Source organism: Moschus berezovskii, chromosome 26 (assembly GCF_049115385.1).
Source record: "Moschus berezovskii isolate FMDL1 chromosome 26, NW_MosBer_1.0, whole genome shotgun sequence".
NCBI lineage: Eukaryota > Metazoa > Chordata > Mammalia > Artiodactyla > Moschidae > Moschus > Moschus berezovskii.
Window position 1 is genome coordinate 19,616,983 of NC_142485.1, and position 19,340 is coordinate 19,636,322.

The 19,340-nt window shown below is 53.6% G+C and overlaps 1 protein-coding gene across 1 annotated transcript; it reads left to right on the top strand.

Annotated features, from left to right (window-relative positions):
- The first annotated feature begins 1,624 nt into the window (after positions 1 to 1,624).
- On the top strand, positions 1,625 to 19,010 carry DUSP4 (dual specificity phosphatase 4). The gene is made up of 4 exons (XM_055416544.2): positions 1,625 to 2,519; positions 12,967 to 13,112; positions 14,078 to 14,297; positions 14,930 to 19,010. The coding sequence occupies exons 1-4, from the start codon at positions 2,087 to 2,089 to the stop codon at positions 15,313 to 15,315; spliced, it is 1,185 nt and encodes a 394-aa protein (XP_055272519.1). The 5' UTR covers positions 1,625 to 2,086; the 3' UTR covers positions 15,316 to 19,010.
- Positions 19,011 to 19,340: the final 330 nt, after the last annotated feature.

The window sequence follows — 19,340 nt, forward strand, 5'->3', positions numbered from 1 at the left end:
CCCCAAGTCCACGATGAATAAAATAGTAAATTCTAAATAGAGACAGGATCAGTACATCTCAGAGCTACTGTGGCGCACTCGGCTTGGGCCTGGGGTCTGGGAGCCCGGACGCAGCGGGAGGGGATCGAGGGCTGTAGATTTTGGAGGTGGAGGCAGCCGCCGAAGCCGGGCTGGGGAGTAAAGAGGTGCCCTGGGGGCCAGAGGCGACAGCCCCGGAGAGCCGCTCCGCGGGGAACAAAGGCGGAGCGGAAGGCCGAGTCTGGGGAGGGCGCGGGTTCACCGGCCCTTGTCGCCTCCGCCGGCCGGGAGCAGAAGACTCGACCCCGCTGCCACCGGGGCCCTGAGCGAGCCCCGTAATTCCCTGCTGGGTGGTTAATTCTCACTAACAAGACTTGGCAAGATGTCGGACGCATCATTTTTGGCTTCTGTCGTGTCCCCACCGCTGCGCGCACGCACCCCCTGCCAAAAGTGGCCTCTGGGAAATTAAATGCATAAGTAAAAGCGGGGGCGGGGGAAATGAGACCGGACCGGGAAAGAGGGATGCAAAGAAACCCGAATCGGCCCTGGGACGTATTAAATTCTTTACGCGTCAATTTCTTGGGGTCTAGTTTCGCACCAAATGTGGACCCTAATTGTCATTTCCTGAGAGACAATTCACACGACTACGAGAGGCGTGAGGGCTTTTCCAAAAGCCGAAAATGTCTGTCCCCCCACCCCCCCATCAGGGTTAAATAAACATCTTTAGGAAGCGTGGAAGGGAGTGGCACTCCGCCTTCCTTCTTGGGAACAACATTCCGGATCCATTAATGTCTCCCTCTGGGTCATAAAGCAACAAACTCAACACTTCACTCCTATTACCGGGTTTCGGGGCGCGAGGGCCTTCTCTTTCATCTTCTGGATTCGGCTTTGCCCACGTTCCTCGGGAAGCTATAAAACTGATTTAATACCTTAAAGATGAAAATCGATCAGGCTAAGGCAGAAGCTAAAGTCTGAGGAACTGCAATTGGGAAAGAAAAAAAACAACACAAAAACGCCTGGCGGGCCGAACGCGCTCTGTAAGCCTGGGGCGAGGAAAGGGCTGGCTGGGTTTCCCAGTCCCCTTGGGTACGAGGGGGCCACCTGCGAGGCTGGCAAGGGGGAAGCGCGGGGGTAAACCGGGATGAAAGCTCAAAACAGAGCCCGGCCCTCCGCTAGGCCAGCTTCTCGGCTGGCGATTTTTTCCCGCGGATCATCGCCGCCACCACCGAGGCGGGGGTGCAGTGGCTGCAAGGCAACTCGGGTCCGGCTGGCCGCGCGCGGAGGCAGGGGAGAGGCGCCGCCACGCTCCATTCACAAAGTCCCGGCGCAGCCGCTCGCCAGCGGGTCGGAGGCCTCCTCCCTCTTCCTCTAGGTCTCGGTTTTATGAATGGGCCTGGCGGCGACCGCCGCGCGCCCTGTTTACTCCGTTCTTTGTGACGTCGCGTCCCCGTGACCAGGAGCGAGGGGCCGGCACTCCATTCACTCGCTGGGGCGCGCGGAGGAGGCGGGGCCGGGGGCGGGGCGAGCCGCCAGGGGGCGGGGCGCGAGCAGGGGGCGGGGCACGGCTCGCGGCCCGGAATGGAAAGAGGCGGAGCCTCGCGAGGTAGTAATGTATCTGCCCCCTCCAGGGGGAGAGCCGAGGAGCATTAATAAATCTATACGCCGAGGAGAGGAAACTCTGGCTGGGGCAGAGCGCGGAGCTCCGGCAGTTCGTGGGGGAACGGCGACCGGAACGGCAGCGCAACGGGCAAAATACAATAGAGGCGACAACAGAAGGGAGCCCTCGTACCTCTCCCGTAAACACACCCCACTCCACTGCCACCTCCCCCTTGGCATCGTGCTGCCCGGCGCCCGAGGCCGCCCGGACTGCTATGTAACCGAGAAGCTGCGGGAGAAAGGGGAACTCGGGAGAAGAGGTTCGCCAGTGAAAGCCCCTAGGGGCCAAGTTTGCGGCTGCTTCTGCCCGCGCGAGCCCTTTCGTAGCCCCCCGCTCACCCCTTCCTGAGCCCAGCTCGCCCGGGCGTCCTTCGCCTCCTCGCGTGTCTAACAGACGCGGTTCCCGGCGACCATGGTGACGGTGGACGAGCTGCGGGAGATGGACTGCAGCGTGCTCAAAAGGCTGATGAACCGGGACGAGAACGGCGGCGGCCCGGGCGGCAGCGGCAGCCACGGCGCCCTGGGGCTGCTGAGCGGCGGCAAGTGCCTGCTGCTGGACTGCAGACCGTTCTTGGCGCACAGCGCAGGCTACATCCGAGGCTCGGTCAACGTGCGCTGCAACACCATTGTGCGGCGGCGGGCCAAGGGCTCCGTGAGCCTGGAGCAGATCCTGCCCGCCGAGGAGGAGGTGCGCGCCCGCCTGCGCTCCGGCCTCTACTCCGCCGTCATCGTCTACGACGAGCGCAGCCCGCGCGCCGAGAGCCTCCGCGAGGACAGCACCGTGTCGCTGGTGGTGCAGGCGCTGCGTCGCAACGCCGAGCGCACCGACATATGCCTGCTGAAAGGTAAACGCGGGCGCCGGGCGCGAGCTGGAGGGTCGGTGCGGCGGGACTGGGCCGCCTGCGCGTTAGTGGGCAGAAGAGGTGCCTGGGGGGTACTCCTGGCTGCGGGATACCCCCGGAACGCTTCTTTGGGCGTGTTGGTGTGCGCGCTGGTGTGCAAGGGTTCTGTGCGTTTGTGTGCAAGCGCGAGGTCCTGAAGTCCTCAGAGATGGTGAGGGCTCAGTCACCTGCAATTCCGGACCCTTCCCGGCGATTCTGCATTTGTTTACACCCACTAACTGTCTGGCCTTGCGGGAGAAGCGACTCAGCAGCTTTTCCACCTTCGAGTCCAGGGAAGTGCTCTCAAGTGCCACTACGCGGGAGGTGGGGGACAGGTTAGGCCTGTTGGTTTGGCGTGGCCGGGTCCCGCACCGAACCCGACTACGAGATCCTGAGGCGTGGGGAAGAGAGGGAAGGAGGGTGAGCGCTGGGGTGCGATCGGTTCTGCGGCTCCTGCTGGAAACCAGCCGTTCATAAATGCAAAAACGAGGGTCAGCTTGCGGGCTTGGTGCGGAGCAAATCCTTATCTCCTCTCCCGCCGCCCAACTCCGAGCTCCACCAGGAAGGGTGGCCAACCCCTCCCGCCTCGGGCTAGACCCAGGCTCCGGAGACGGAGGGCCCAGGCTCCGGAGATGGAGGCGGGAGGTCCGAGTACTTGCGGGGGTCGCCAAGTGGGACGGGGCCTCTTAAAATGAAGGCAGCTGAGAAGTAACGACCTTTTGTTCAGACTCAAGACTCTCAGATGGCGGCGCGGGCTTAAGTGCGAAACTCTAGGGAAGGGGAGATCTTATCAAATCTGCAAGTCGGAAACTCCAAAAGGGCCGAGGGCTACCCAAGTACCTGGAAGGACCCGGGCGCCGGCTGCACCTGCCCGGCCACGCCGGGAGCGGGCGAGTTGCTGGGGCCCCGCGGCGCTGCGCCCCGTCCACCCGCGCCGCATTCCGCGCATTCCTTAGCCCGCTGCGGGTCCTGGCCGCCCCTGGACCCGAGGGAGGCGTTTCGAACCCCCGCCATCAAAGGGCCGCCTCTTTCCCTGCCGGCGCCCTCAGCCCCCTCCCTCCTGCCCTTCCTCTCCGTACCCGCTCACCGGAGAGGAAGGGAGATGGGGCGGGAGGCGCGGCGGAAATCTCTCCCCACCGCCCCTTCCAAAAGGCAAGACCACACCGCTCGGTGCCGGCGGGCCGGGCTGGCCCCTGTGAACAGCGGGGGGCTTTGTTCTCGGCAGTTGTTTCCTGGCCATTTGACCTGTCAGCTGCTGGGGAAATGCTGCTGTTGACCTTTGGTTGAACCACTAAGGCGATTTTGCTGATTTTTCTTTCTCTGCGAGGGCGGCCTTTGGCACCTCTGATTGGGCCCAGTGCTCCTCCCTTCTCCTCCCAGCGCTTTAAGGGAAAGTGCCAGGAAGGGCCTTGCACCGGAAGGACCAGGCGACCTGGGCGCAGGGGCCAAGGGGCCCCGGGCGCCGAGGTGTGCCGGGAGCCCCGCGGCCCCGGACCGGGTGGAGCGCGGGGATGGGGTCCCGGCGGTTGAGCACGCCGCTCGTCCTCCTATGCGTGGTGCTGGCGCACGTAGGGGCAGTGAGAGAAATTTCTCTGGGACGAAAGCCCCTTCGAGTGGCAGGGGCTGGCCGCGGTGTTCTCCGAGCTGTGCTCACCTCGATCGCTCCGGATGTGGACCGCGATCGCACGCCTGCCTGCTCGACCTCGGAACCCAGGACCCTTCTCGAGGCAGAGCGGACGCACGTGGCGTCTGGGTTCGTTTTGTTTTCCTTTTTTCCTGGAAGAAATCCAGAGAGGACCGCCCTAGGGTTTCCGGGCGCGCACTTAGGCCCCGCTCCCGGCGAGAGAAGCAGATTTGTAAGGTTCCCTCCTCGGGCTTAGCGCACCTGCCTGCTTCCCCCGAATCCCGCCGGGAGAGCCGGGAGCCAGATCTGCACCGAGAGCCGCCCGGCAGAGGGTCGGCAGTCCTCTGGCGGTTGGCGAGGTGCCTGGCCTGAGGAAAAAGGAGTGCTTTAAGGGCTGTTTCCTCCCGAGGCCTGCACTGCCTCCTGTTGTCTGACCCAGCGCGCGCAGGGGCGGACAGCTCGCTGCCTCTCGAAGACCGCATCCTCTGAGCTGGGGAGGGTCATGGCCTGGGCGTGGGGTCCAACTTCTTTTCACAGGCCCTCCCGGGAGGGGCCAGGAGAGGTTCACCTGGGACTTTCTAACAAAGGGAGCCTGCCTTTGGACGCAACCGCCGCCTAAAATTCACAGAGTGTGGGGAGGAAGGGTATCTCCTTCCAGCTTGTTCTGCAGTGGTGATAGAACATCTTGGAGGTTAACTGGTTCAAATTCTATTCAGCTCAGCTTATTTCCATTTAGGTGCTAAACAGAGTCGGTCTTCACACAGTTCCTCTTCTCCTTGCCTTCCCCTGCAAAGGAATCCCCCAGTGAGAGCTCCCTTGGCGCTGCGGGGAGGTGCGCCTGGGGGCGGACAGCGCAGAAGCTAGCGGAACAGCAGGAAACGTGGGTTCCTCTCAGGAGGCCCTGGGGGCAGGAAACTAAAGGGAAACGGGAGGAGACAAGCCCCTTAGATTTATCTTTAGTAAATATCTGAATTGATTAGGGGTTGGGTAATTTGGATGATTCTCCCCCCCCACCCAAGTTGTTCCTTTTATTTTGCTGCTAGTGGGGCCTTCTGTGCAATCATTCACATGTGGTGGTGGGTGGGAAGCAAAAGTGGTCAGACATTAAGCCGTGGAAAACTGTTGATATCTGCCATCCTGGGGGTACAGTAAAAACAGCCAGATATTTTCAGAAGTTCTATTACCCTGCTTGGTCACAAGCTATCGACTTTTACCAATTAACTAAGTTTAAACAGCTGATTTTTCTATTTCTGCCACTTTGAAGGGCAGTTGGTTATATATTCAGTTCAGTTCATTTCAATCGCTCAGTCGTGTCCGACTCTTTGCGACCCCATGAATCAGCACGCCAGGCCTCCCTGTCCATCACCAACTCCCAGAATTCACTCAAACTCATGTCCATCGAGTCGGTGATGCCATCCAGCCATCTCATTCTCTGTCCTCCCCTTCTCCTCCCACCCCCAATCCCTCCCAGCATCAGAGTCTTTTCCAGTGATGTTACAGGTAGTTAATAACTAATACCACAGGCAAGAATTAATAGCTTTACTTAAGATCAAGGCAATGCTGGCTGGCCCTTACAATTCCTAATAATACCCAAGGTTTGCTAAAAACAGTAACCTAAATCACTACATTTTCTGGTCGTTTGGCTAGTTAATCTTCCCACTGGGGTAAAACTCATTTTATTGAAAACCCTGTAAGGCATTTTGGGACAGTTTAGAGATTTCAGCTTTTCAGGTTTAATTGTAGTACACATCTCTTTTGAAATCCCTTTCTCTTCATAGATCCTTGGATTAGGGTTTAGACCCCCTACCCCCAGTAGAGAAAGACAAAAAGAGCATTTTCTTACCTTAATAGAAGTCATTCTTTACTTCCCACATCCCCCAAATAAGAGATCAGTCAGTTACACAGAAGATTTAGGGTATAAAAACATTATCTTACTTTTTCTTCTGTCTGAAGTTCTTCTCAGCCTGTGACCTTTGTCAGTTCTTATTCAAGTTCTGATTTAAAAGCCCTCTTGGAGCTGTTTTGAGAAATTGGGAAGATCAATATACTCCAGCTTCTCCTTCCAGGTTGGAAGTCACATACCCGATGGTCCCCAAGCCTGATCATAGAGACCTGACATGGTACCTTCCGCGTGAACAGCGACTGAGGCCTATCATGAGAGCTATGGGCAGAGGTCAGGTGGCTGTGTTCCATCTTTTCTCTTTCTGTGTCCATCTGCCCTGCCCATCCTCATTTCCAGGTCAGTGGCACCAAAGGGCAGAGTCTTGGGGGATGCTAAGGGCAGCTGTTTCACCCAAAGGCAAAAGGACTGGCTTTTCTCCTTGCAGACAGGACACAATACCCATGACAGTGGAGACCTGTTAGAATTACAAACGTAAAAATAAAGGTAGGCCTTAAGGGAAATTCCTAACCCATAGTGTGAGACTGTAAAGAATTATAAAGAATGAGGCGAAGTCACTACTCCTGGCATCATCTGCACTGGATGGTTCCAGTCCACAAAAGCAACTAAAGACAGGGCATAGGTGTAAACTGAGAGTGACAGCCTGACTGTCAGGAAGTCCATCTCGGCTCCCTTGGGCTTGTCCTGGATGCTTACAGGAAAGGTAGGCTGCCCTTCCCCAAGGTGGGCTGCACAGAGAACTCAGAGAGGAGAAAGGGTGGCCTTTTTAAAGAGCCAAGGAATTCCTTAAAAAAAATCAGAATATCCGAAACCAGATAGCTGGTTTTCTTCCTGGAAGGCAGTTCCCATTTAACAAAGAGGAAGTTGGGGAGGAAGAAATGTAGACTAGACGGAAGCCAGATTGCTGAAGGGAGCAGATGGCAGAGAAGGACCGGGAGGGGCTGCAAACGAGATCCAGCCTCAAGTGTGACCTCGGGTGTCCAGCCAGCTGCCCGGGACACCAGAAGTGTCAGACCAGGACCCAGAGGTCTGGGCCCGTAACCCCGAGGTGAGGAGCCCATATATGTAAACCGGAAGTCTTGGAAGTTCTCAAAGCCAAAGGAACCTTCAGATGTCCCCAGACTTTGCCTGCTGGGCAGTGTTTGCTTGATATTGATAAGATGTCCCAGGACAGCAAGGCCATGAGCCCTGTCTGTGAACAGGTTGATGCGTGAGTGTAGGGAGGGTAACAGGGAAAAGGTGGCAGCTGCATTAAGATCTGCCACCATCGTCACCACCAAGAAACTGTCCTTCCCATCACAGACCCCATTAAGAGTCCTGTTACAGCGAGGTGACGGGCATTACAGCAGCCTGCCCTTTGGAAGGACTTTCCCACACGTCACACCCCGCCCCACCTGCATGAGCAGGGGGCCAGCTGGTTTCACAGTTTCTGTCAACTTTGAAAACTGCCTCGCTGTCCGTGTGAGAAGAGGAAAAGAACAGAGTTGAGCTGTAGGCGTAGTTATTCCTCAAGGAAGTTGGGTAGAAAATTATAGTCCTTTCTGCCCCGCCCCCCCCAGACGCTCCAGTTTTAAAATTACCATGAGAAAATGAGAGCTTTAAGGCTAGAAGGTATATTATTAAATAAGAACATGGGAAAAACAAGTCAAAATTAGTCAGCATATCTGTTACCTAATTACACGCAACAGGACGTAGGAGAAAAAAAAACGGTGGGAATTCACTGGCGAATGTGTTGTGAGATTGTGTTCAGAAGGTGGAAATACACAGGTCTGATGGAAATACACCTGATGTCAGTTGGTAGTCGGCAAGTCAGTTCATGACCATTCAAGAGCCCAGAATGTTGGAACTTCGAGATGATAGCATCTGGAATCCTTGCATTCTGAGGGTGGAAAACGGGGGCTTAGGAGGGGGTGTGTCTCTTCCAGCACCCACAGAGCTGGGGCTCCTCTGCACACGTCTGCCTCCTACCCCCCACCCCGCATAGCTCCAAGGCCACAGGATAGAAGCTCCCCCATACCACCCCACCGTGTCCACAGTGGCAATGAACTTTCCCTCTCATGATAAAAGCTTGAAGATCCTAAATCTAGCTCTTGGGACTTCCCTGGTGGTCCAGTGGCTAAGACTGCACTCCCAGTACAGGCAGCACAGGTTCTATCCCTGGTCGGGGAACTAAGATCACACATGCTGCAGGATGTGGTCAAAGATTCAGTTCAGTTCAGTTCAGTCGCTCAGTTGTGTCCGACTCTCCGCGACCCCATGAATCACAGCACGCCAGGCCTCCCTGTCCATCACCAACTCCTGGAGTACACTCAAACTCATGTCCACAGAGTCGGTGATGCCATCCAGCCATCTCATTCTCTGTCGTCCCCTTCTCCTCCCGCCCCCAACCTTTCCCAGCATCAGTCTTTTCCAGTGAGTCAACTCGTCGCATGAGGTGGCCAAAGTATTGCAGTTTCAGCTTTAGCATCAGTCCCTCCAATGAACATCCAGGATTGATCTCCTTTAGAATGGACTGGTTGGATCTCCTTGCAGTATAAGGGACTCCCAAGAGTCTTCTCCAACACCACAGTTCAAAAGCATCGATTCTTCGGCGATCATCTTTCTTCACAGTCCAACTCTCACATCCAAAGATTAAAAAAATATAAATAAATCCCGCTCTTGCTGAAAGGGTTGTGGCTATGGTACCTGCACAGATGTGAGCTGGGAAGGCAGGCATTGAGGAGAGAGGCTGGGAACAGTCTCTTCCCCGCCACCTACCAGAAGAAACTTGTTTGATTTCCATCAGGACCTAGTATAGGGCTACTCTATATAATTCTAGAGGAGCTGACTTTTTTAAAAAGTGAAATGATCCATGTGTCTATTACATAATTTGATCTATCAAAATACATTTCCCCCCAAAAGATATAAGACATGAGTGGTGTCCTGCAACAGCTGATGGCCTGGCCAGGTGTCTGTCGCCCTGTACTGGGCTCATGCCCCACAGCAGCACATGACATGTACAGTCTGGGAGAAGAAGAGCCAGCAAGTGCCTTTAAGTGCCAGGGAAGTCCCTATGATGGGGACCATCATTGTGAAACCAGAGTGCCATGAAATTATACCCTCTATAAATGCAGTGCTTTCAAGTTGTTTTTATTCTGTTTCATTAAAAAAAAAAAATGCTGGTCACGACTAAAGCATCGGAGAGAAGCAGAGTCCAGTGGAATGTCAGCAGGCCCTGTTCATCTTGTTTCTACATCAAAATTCTTCAAGTGATGAACCGCCAGGGGGCCCCTTAGAGAAGGGCCACTGGAGAAGCAGTGGTCGCAAGCACCAGGATGGGCTCTTGATGACCGGGTTCCAAGTGACTTTGAGGCCCCTTCTGTGCGCTGAATGCCCTTACGTGGGGGCCGCCGTGCAATTCAATTTTCTTTTCTGTTAAATTGGGGCTCGGCACGCCTTCCTCCAGGGCTGCTGGTTGGACACCAGGGTGGGAAGAGCCTGACACATAATGAACATTTCCTTTTAAGAGGGTCTGTCATTTTTATTAACCTGGATGGGAGATGGCTTTCTGGGGTGTGACCTTGTGGGGTGTGGACTGAATGGCCCCTGACTTGCACTTCTGTATCTGTTTGCACTGCATCGCCCGGGAGCTCCTGACCCCACGAGGGTGTGTTCTCCTCATCCAAGGTCCTGGCCTGACTGAAGCTCCTGGACCCCAGAAGGAGGTCCTTTGCTGATGCTCCTTGTAACTACCAGCCACAGATCCCCCCAAAGCTAATGATGGCTCCGGAGGGAAATCCTTTCCGTTGCTCCCATGTCAGGGACACCACCCTCCCTTTGCTCCTGTCTCCTGAACGAATCTTCTTCCCTTAGCTCCTTTCTGCTCGTTCTTTGAAGACTGGACTTTTCAGTAATCGTTTTGCGGCTTCGTTGTAATGGTGTCCTTTCCTGACCACTGCTATCTTTCTGTCCTCTTACGTGCAGCCTTGGGGAGATGACAGATAGCCCCTCTTTCAAGCCTGGTCTGGTCTCTGGGCCCGCCTGCACCCTCCCGCATCCCCCACACCTGCCACACCCCAGGGTCAGCTGCAGGCTGGGGACCCCTCCAGGGTTCTGCTGCTCCCTGGGGATTGATTGATGGAGGTAGCAGATGTCCTTGACTGGGCAGGGACATATGGGACTCAGGAAGTGCCTGGTACCTGTTCTTCTGCTGCCTAACTATCAGCTCTCCAGATGCCCCCTGGAAAAAAGAAGGAAAGCCCAGGAGGAGAAAGCTGTCCTGAGTGTGAGAAGTTGCCAGTGAAGCTGGAGTCGCCTTAGGTACCGAAGAAGGAAACGTTCATTGCGTGTCTCCCTGGGGCCAGGCACAGCACACTGGCTGTCCCAGTCAATCCCCACCAGAGACTCCTGGCCTGGAAGTTTCATTACATTTTACAAATGAAGAGGAGGCTCAGAGAGCTTCAGTGATGTCTCCAGGCTGCGCAGCCTATGATTCATGCACAGGGCTGGCATTTCAACTCAGAGCTGTGCGTCTGACTGCAAAGGCAAGGCTCTTTCCCTTCTGTCTGGTGCCCTGGTCCGTGCCTTCTCGGCAACGGGAAGAACGTTCTTTCTACCACTGAGGTTCCTTGGCTCCTTCTGCCCTAAGGGCTACTGCTTCTCTATGACCTTGGAGCCTCGCCCTGACCCTCCTGTGACTCTGCTGGCCTGCCAGTCCAGGTGATCAGCTTTTTGGAGGGCACCCCTTAACGTCTTGTATCTCTTTGAGATGTATTTTAATGTTCAAATTATGTAATAAGCACATAGATCCTTTCACTCAACTTTTCAGATCCTCTAGAAGTACAGAGTAGCAAGTGATGGTGTTTCATATAGACGATCAACATCAGTTTGTGGATGGACCCACTTCTCCTTTTACTTTCTCCAAAGGGCAGCATTTCCCGAAGTTTCCATCCCAGAGGCCCATCACAGGGGCTTCAGCTAAAGGCACTTGCCGGCTCTCATTGCCCATAGCCTGCATTTGGAGCGGAAGCGTTGGCAGGTTTATAGGAGAAAGGGAGGGCTGCTCCTATAACAAGAAGTCCACTCAGGCCACTGGCACCTCTGAAGAGGGCAGGACCGGGCCCTCCAGCAGGTTTTTCCTCCAGGGAGGCTGGTCATTATGACTCAGCAGAGCGAGGGCCCGTGACCAGAGAAATGGCCATTTATAGCCTGGGGGAGGGAAACCAGGAGCCTCCCGCGCAGAGAGGAAAAAATGTCTGCCCTGTTTCTGGAAGCCTTATGATGTGGCAAACGATCGTTTTCTTTCCCCTCCGAAGCGGTAGTGTCTAGGGTTGGGATTCAGGGCAAGGAATTGACTAACCATCACATGTTGGAAAATTGCTTTGAATGGTAGGGATGGAGAGCAATGGCACCCACTCTGTCACTTAGTCATAAAGGTGTAACGGGGCCAGCTGCCTACGTGACCATCCGTTGAGTGGTTGTTCCACAACCGGCAGACCCTGCTGAGTTCATTTATAATCTTATTTTTGGTTCAATAGAAGCTGCAAAATAAAAATACAAGCAGGGGGACTTCCCTCTTGGTCCAGGGGTTGAGATGTCACCTTCCAATGCAGGGGGCGCAAGTGTGATCCCCCTGATTGGGGAGCTGAGATCCCGCTTGCCTCAGGGCTAAGAAACCAAAACACAAACCAGAAGCAGTGCGTGCATGCTCGGTTGTGTTTGACTCTTGGTGATGCCGTGGACTGTAGCCCGTCAGGGTCCTCCGTCCATGGGATTTTCCAGGCAAGAATACTGGAGTGGGTTGCCATGCCCTCCTGCAGGGGATCTTCCTGACCCAGGGATTGAACCTGCATGTGTCTCCTGCACTGCAGACAGATTCTTTACCACTGTGCCACCTGGGAAGCCCCCCAAACACATCCAATCAAGACTCCAGAAATGGTCCACATCAAAACAAAAAACCACCACCAACAACAACAAATTAAAAAAAAAAAAAAAAGCAGGCCAAACCTTGACAATAATAGATGGTAGATTGCCGCAAAGCAAAGTCCCAGAGTGCACAAGAAAATCAGAGACACAGGCTGACTGTCTTTTGGTGTGTTTCCCTGCCCGCCTCCGCCTGCGTCTCTGCCCACCCCTGCCCAGCTGCCCTTGCCTGAATGGCACTAACGCTACTCCACAGAAGTTGGCCATTTGTCTCCTTTTACTTAAACGACCTCCCTTCCCCGGAAGATGATTACGCAGAGAACCATTCCAGGGCTTAGCAACTCTCAGGTCAGGAAATCCTCCCGTGCCCCAAACCTTAATGAGGCAAGAGGGATTTGTTTAGATATAAGCCCGTTTCCTCTCGTTTTGGCCCCTTGTTGGTGGAACAGCTGTTCATGAGGCTGTGTGATTGGCATCTGTTCTGCTGCTGAGGTCCAGAAGGGCTGGTGCCAGGATAATAGGTTTTTTATTCTCTCCCACACTGGAGAACTCTCTAAAAGAAGAGCTGGAGTTGGGGGATGACAGACATCTTTGTGGGTCCCAGGACTCAATTGTGGCCTCATGGAAACCCATAGTGGCTCTTCCCTCTTTCTTTGTCATCACTGTAAAGAAAACATTCCTTCTTCATCTCCCCGTGCCCATCCTCCTTTGTGTATCTGCATTCTAAACCGAAGTCTTGTCCCTAAAGCTTTTCTTCCAGCTTTTAGGATGCATTCTTCCCCAAGGTAGTCTCCCCATCTCTGGAAAAAGGTCTCCTTAGCCATTATCTCTGGGCCCACAGCGCCACCCAGTGGCCAGTGTAGGTGCAACCAGCCCTAGCTTCCCAACAGCTCTCCTCTATGAAGGGTAGGGTTCAAGTTCTCCACTGCTTTGGTTTCCTGCTTGTTCAGTGACCCCATTAACCTGAGCATCTTTCTCCTTTACAGGTGGCTATGAGAGGTTCTCCTCTGAGTACCCAGAATTCTGTTCCAAGACCAAGGCTCTAGCAGCCATCCCACCTGCTGTGCCCCCGAGCACGGCGGAGTCCTTGGACCTGAGTTGCAGCTCCTGTGGAACCCCATTGCATGACCAGGTGCGGGCTGAGATAAGACTTCTGCTTGTCAGAGGCTCAGGATTCAGGGCCTCAGTGCTGGGTGAATTGATGAACCCTGAGTGTTGGGATGCGACCTTAGGTGGAATCCATTATTCCTTTGAAATTCTTCCCCTTCCTTCTCTCATTACCCTTACTTAAAAAAAGAATGTAAAGACATAAGTCCCTGACTTTGCTCCCAGAGTTATGTGCAGACAAGCAAGGAGGCCAGAAGTGTGTGGGCTGCTCTGTAGGAAGCTGAGACCCCAGCCCTGGCTTACAACAGTCAGAGCTGTCTGCCTCCCATACAAGCTAATCGTAAATGCTAAGTGAACATCAGTGGACAACCAACCCCTCTCCTAAGAAAACCCGCTCATGCCACTGTGATTCTTACGAGCCCCTTCCAGCCCTCTCCTTTAGACAGAGATGGAGTAAATTGATGGGGTCCCGTAACTCTGCTCTGCAAATCCCATATCACTTGTGCTAATCTGCCTCAGAATCGTGTCATTAGCAAAGTCAACATAACCTCCTTTTGCCAGGATCCCTCCTCTTGTCTTTGAGGTTGCTGTGGCGCCTGTTTTTGATCTGCAGCAAGTAGCTTAGTGGTAGCAGGTGTAAGCTCCTCGCATCACAAACGATCGAACAAGGCCAGCGTTGTGGCTTCCGCTTCATTGGTCACGGGGCAGGGGGGAGGTGGGCTGTTTGAATCAGAGAGGGGGGCCCAGCATCAAGGCAGAGCACACATCAAGGCCAGAGAGGTCCCACTGAGCACATTATTCCCTCCCGGAGCCCCAGCAGGACATGGGGAGACCTAGAGGGGCTGTGTCCACAGGCCACCTTCCCAGGGCCCGTGACAGCACCCCTCTCCCAGACTAGCTTCCCTCTCCCCGTCCCACCACCGCAGCCCTCTGCCCCACTGTCTTACACTTACGATGTTTGGGGGGCCCCTTTGTTCTCTCCTTCTGTAGGGGGGTCCGGTGGAGATCCTGCCCTTCCTCTACCTCGGCAGTGCCTATCACGCGGCCCGCAGGGACATGCTGGATGCCCTGGGCATCACGGCCTTGCTGAACGTCTCCTCTGACTGCCCGAACCACTTTGAAGGACACTATCAGTACAAGTGTATCCCGGTGGAGGACAACCACAAGGCCGACATCAGCTCCTGGTTCATGGAGGCCATCGAGTACATCGGTAGGCTGGCCCTGGCCGGGGCGCTGGGCTCAGGGAAGGGGCGCTGGGTGCAAGGCCGGCAGAGACAGGAAGGGAGGATAGAGGGAACCACTTGGAGCTGCAGTGTTGAAGGAGGGACTTAGAAAGGGCCCTGCCCAGAGGGTGCTTATTTTCCCTCTTTCTCAGTAGGAAGGCTGGCCCTTAGGGTGTTGAGTTGCCCAGGGGTAGGAAGATGACCTTACACCAGCCACAGGCACTGTTAGCTGATAGAGCCAAGAACTTTTGCCTTGGATGTCCCACCTGCCAAGCAGATAAGACTGAAGGGTGGGGAGGAAGACAGAGAAAAGTGGGTCATTGTTTTTGCTCCTGCAAATGAAGACCCCTGTGTGTGCTGGCCCCGGCTTTAGCATGTGTATTCCCTAAGCCTGGCACATTTGTTTGGTTAAGTCTCCAAAATAGCCTAGAGCCGGTGGCATTCCCTAGCCCCATGGGTTTCCTCTCTCCCGGCCTCAGCTTGGAGGGCTGTTCTTTCCGCGGTTCAGAGGGAGGGCCCCGACCAACGCTTCTCAGATCCTCCCCCCAGCGCCCTTGTCCGGCCCGCGGGAAGCACGGGGACTTGGGGACCCTAACGGGTGCGTGGCTCTCTGCCCCAGATGCGGTGAAGGACTGCCGCGGGCGCGTGCTGGTGCACTGCCAGGCTGGCATCTCCCGCTCGGCCACCATCTGCCTGGCCTACCTGATGATGAAGAAGCGCGTGCGGCTGGAGGAGGCCTTCGAGTTCGTCAAGCAGCGGCGGAGCATCATCTCGCCCAACTTCAGCTTCATGGGGCAGCTGCTGCAGTTCGAGTCGCAGGTGCTGGCCACGTCCTGCGCGGTGGAGGCCGCCAGCCCGTCGGGGCCCCTGCGCGAGCGGGGCAAGGCCACCCCCACACCCACGTCGCAGTTCGTCTTCAGCTTCCCGGTCTCCGTGGGGGTGCACCCAGCCCCCAGCAGCCTGCCCTACCTGCACAGCCCCATCACCACCTCCCCCAGCTGTTAGAACCCTCGGAACGCCCCCCCACCAGCCCACGTCGGGTGGGGCCCTGTGGCCGGGTAGCAGGTGCGGACTGACCTGCAGGGGTCCTGGCGACCAAGCTCCTTCCATCCATCTCCCTTTGGCCGACCGTGGGGCCAGCTAGAATGGCAATAAGGACCTCGAATACATATTTAAACGCAGACAAACAAAACACTCCAATTTAGAGCAATAACGGCTTCCTCGGCAGGCAGGGAAGACCTGGGTCTTGGTTTGTGTGTCAGTTTTACTTTTCAGATAGGAATTTCTTACCTCATTTTTTTTTTTTTTTTTTAAAGCAGTAAGGCTTGAAGTTAGGAAACCCACAGATCCTGGCAAATGTGCCCTCCCGGTTAAGGTTGGGGGGGGGAGGTGGAGGGGAGGTAAAGGGCCGAAAACAAGTTGACCAGAAGTGCCTGCTTCTGTGTGCTTGGTCCTTTTGTTGTTATAGTTACAGGAATTATTATTATTTTGAAGAAATCTTTTAGGACCTGGTTTTCCTTTTTAAGTCACCATCAACAGGTGAATACTTAGGCTTAATAATAAATAAAAGTATTTATTGAGAATTTCCTCAAACTATGTAAGTACACGAAGTCTAGGGTCCGTGACTTTAGAATATATTGATGTTGGTGTGAACCGGTGGAGCACAGCGGCATGCAGACGTCAATGCAGCGAAGTGGTGTCTTCGAGATGGCATGATGATCAGCTTGCATTTGCTACTGCTGGGAAGGGGGCAGGGTGGGAGGAGGAGAAAGGGAAGGGAGAACGTTGTTAGCGTTGTCCCTGTGTATCCGTGGGAGATTGGTGCCAGCACCCCCTCCTTCCATCGCGGATACCAGAATCTGGGTGTGTACATCCACAGATAGCGCAGCCTTGAATATGGACTGGAGACTATTTTTGAAGTTAGTTCTGGGCACATGGACCACCGAAGCGATTTGAAACCGCAACCATACAACCGTTTTGGATGATCAGTAACTCAGTTTGGCGGTGGAAGCATTTTTCTCCTAGACCTGCCCGAGGACTTGTATATCATCTGTGATAAATGCCATATCGTGTAAGGTGCTCCTAAAAAAAAATTGGGTGCAATTCAGATTTTCCTGCAGCGAATCATTTGCCAAGGCCCTTGGGAAACCCAGCTAATAAGAGATAGACCCGAAAGGGAAGTGGAAGCACCATTTTTTTTTTTTTTCTCTTTTGCCTAAATCGGAGATTTTAATTTTAGGGGGTTTGCTTGGAATGAAGTATGCCAACAAATTCTTGTGATCTTAAAAGATTCCTGGTGTAGGTGGATATCTGTAAAGTGAATAGGTGAATAAAAAGAAGGGCGTGGACACCCCGCTGGAGGTCCCGTGGAAGATTAGGACAGCAAGAGAGCCTGAGTGAGGGGCCGGGCAGACTCTTTGCAGAGAAGCTGGTTTCTGGATGGGCATTAGAGTCCATAGCAGAATCCTTTCTTGAGATAATGCCATTTTCAGGGGGCCTTTCCAAATAGAGGAGTGGCTTTTGGAACAAGGAGCAGGTGGTTTGGGCTTGGGGGGAGGGAGGAGGGAACTAACCATGGGTTATTTAACTTATAGTATTGTGGAACAGTGTTGTTACCCAGTGCCAGGTTAGCAGTAATTCCAAACTTGTCTAGAAATGAGAGCATGCTTTAGGTTTTGCTTTTTGGGGTTGTTTTTGCCCTCTGAGGATCGAAGTGCTGCTCACCCATTAATAACTTCAAGCCTTCATGTCAGCATAGTGTTGGAATGCTCCTTCTTGTCCCCATGTCCCAGGCAGGACCAGGTTCCTACGTTTCCTTCCATTAACATGAACCTGGCATCATTTGTCCTACCTTTGTCAAGCCCTGTCTTGGATGTGGCCAGAGTTCCCACTTCCTGTTTTTAGAAAAGCCCAAGGCCCCCTCCTTTCCCTGGAGCTGCTTGGCTGAACCCCTCCTGAAGACGTGGAGGGGTCGGGTTCATGACCCTGGGCCTATTGAGAGACAGCTCAGCTGGACGTTCCCTTGTCTTCCTTGATTCCTGGAAGTTGCTTCATGTTTTGTGATGAATGTGGTCAAACGGGCTCCACTGCTGGAAAAGTGAGGGTTCCCACAGACAGATAGGTCCGCAGGAGGGACTGCGTGAAGGGAGAGGGAAAGTAGTTTAGAACAGATTTACTTTTTACAGAATGAGTGTACATTTGCCAAAATCTGTGTATCGTGCTTTCCCAGACTGGATTCCAGCCACCCAGACAGTTGGAGCCCAGGACCCGCCCTGACCAGGTCTCTTCCCTGCTTTCCAATTCAAGTCTTGTGTCACAGTGTCAAACCACTATTTATAAAGCCATTTTCTTTGTACTTGATAACAGTGTGAGTCCCCAAACCCTTAGAAATCAAATAGGAAATGGGCTTGATTGGAATCGGGGATTTGGGGTCACTGTCTACTTCTACCATCAGAAGCCTCTTTGATGACTTGGAAGAAAGAGCTCTAATGAAGACGGCACCACGAGGTCCCTCGAAATGGCCACTGGGTTTCAATAGGTGTCTCTCCCAGGAAGTGATTTCTGGTGACATGTAATTTCTGTTACAGTCAGAAAGCTTTGCCACTTTGATCCATGGTGACCTGTGCTATTGACTCGCTGGATCATGTATAGAGACTGGAGAATGCTGCTGTTCCCTCCAGCGTCTTGGTGACCCCAGGGTGTGGGTGGAGCCCCCTCCCCAGCAGTATTATACTGAAGCCACCCATGAGCTGGTGGCAGGGATCCCAGCCTTAGTTGTGGCCTCTGAGGCCATTTTCCTCAGATGCCCATCCTAGCCTGATTCTAGAGAGTTGATTCTGATTCTGTATGAGAAAAAATACAAAGTTCTTGGGAAGATGGGCAGAGGGAGGTGGGATGGGTGATTTCAATGTGAGGGGAGGGAGCTGTGAGGTCGGAGTTTGGCCACCAGCCTTTGTTGGTAAAGTAGGGATTCGCCTTGGCCGCCCGTTAGCCCAGACGAGGTACACCAGGAATTCTGGAGGAGGGATCTTGGCATCAGTAGGTTTCAAAGCTCCCCAAGTGCTTTCCCTGCATAACTGAGTTTGGGAAACTTTCTAGATGGCAAGGTGCTGTTGGAGTCCAGAGCTTGATAACACAGAACTGGCTTGTGTGGCAGAAACCACAGCAGACAGTTGTCTGTAGCCCTGCGAGGTCCCAGCTCTGATGAGGGACAATATGGTTTCTGTCAGGAGCTCACGGGGCTTAAGACCTCCTGGATGAGGCCTTTTCACGCCCCTTGAAAGCTGATCTGTGGTTGTTAAGGAACTGAAGAACGTGTCTGGCTGTCAATGCTCTTTGCAAGTTTGTTTATCAAGAAGTATGGAGAAGGGACTTCACTAGCAGTCCAGTCCCGTGCTTCTAATGTAGGGGGTGTGGGTTCAATCCCTGGTCAGGGAACTAAGATCCCACATATCACATAGTGCAGCCGGAAAAAAAACAAAGGCTGGAGAGTGCCATCTCTCTGAAGAGGACCCTACTCTCTCTTAGAGCTTGTGAGTCATGCGAAAAAGAGGCTTCTTCAAGACAGCAATGCAATACTTGTAATTTCTGTAAATAGCCCCATCTTTCAGAGTGATGTCATTTCTACATTTGATATGCTTGTATTTCTGTAGGATGTATATAGTTTAGGGGAATTTTTTTGTTGTTTGGTTTTTTTTTTTTTTTTAGAAAAGTCGACATGTCTGTTTTTATTTATTGCTTGAAACAAAGATCATTTGAAGAAAAATAAATACATTTTCGACCACCTCTGGCTTGGTTTATCCTTTCCCGAAAAACTGCCAATATGATAACTTGGAAGATCCGAATCATTTGATGGTAATCTGGTGGATATGGGCCGCTCAAATCTGTGAGCCTCATAAACACCATGGAAGGTGACAGGTGAAGGCAGAACGGAAATCTCTGAGAACTGGATTTTTTAGACAGGAAGAAGTGAAGGGTAAGACACAGAGGTCCTCATCTGAGAGTCTGCTTTCTTTTTAGGAAATTTATTT

Excerpts from the sequence above, each read along its gene's own strand:
- DUSP4 (XM_055416544.2), top strand. The coding sequence starts at position 2,087 with ATGGTGACGGTGGACGAGCTGCGGGAGATGGACTGCAGCGTGCTCAAA. Across the intron at positions 2,520-12,966 it reads CGACATATGCCTGCTGAAAG|GTGGCTATGAGAGGTTCTCC; the intron begins GTAAACGCGGGC and ends TCTCCTTTACAG. Across the intron at positions 14,298-14,929 it reads GGAGGCCATCGAGTACATCG|ATGCGGTGAAGGACTGCCGC; the intron begins GTAGGCTGGCCC and ends TCTCTGCCCCAG.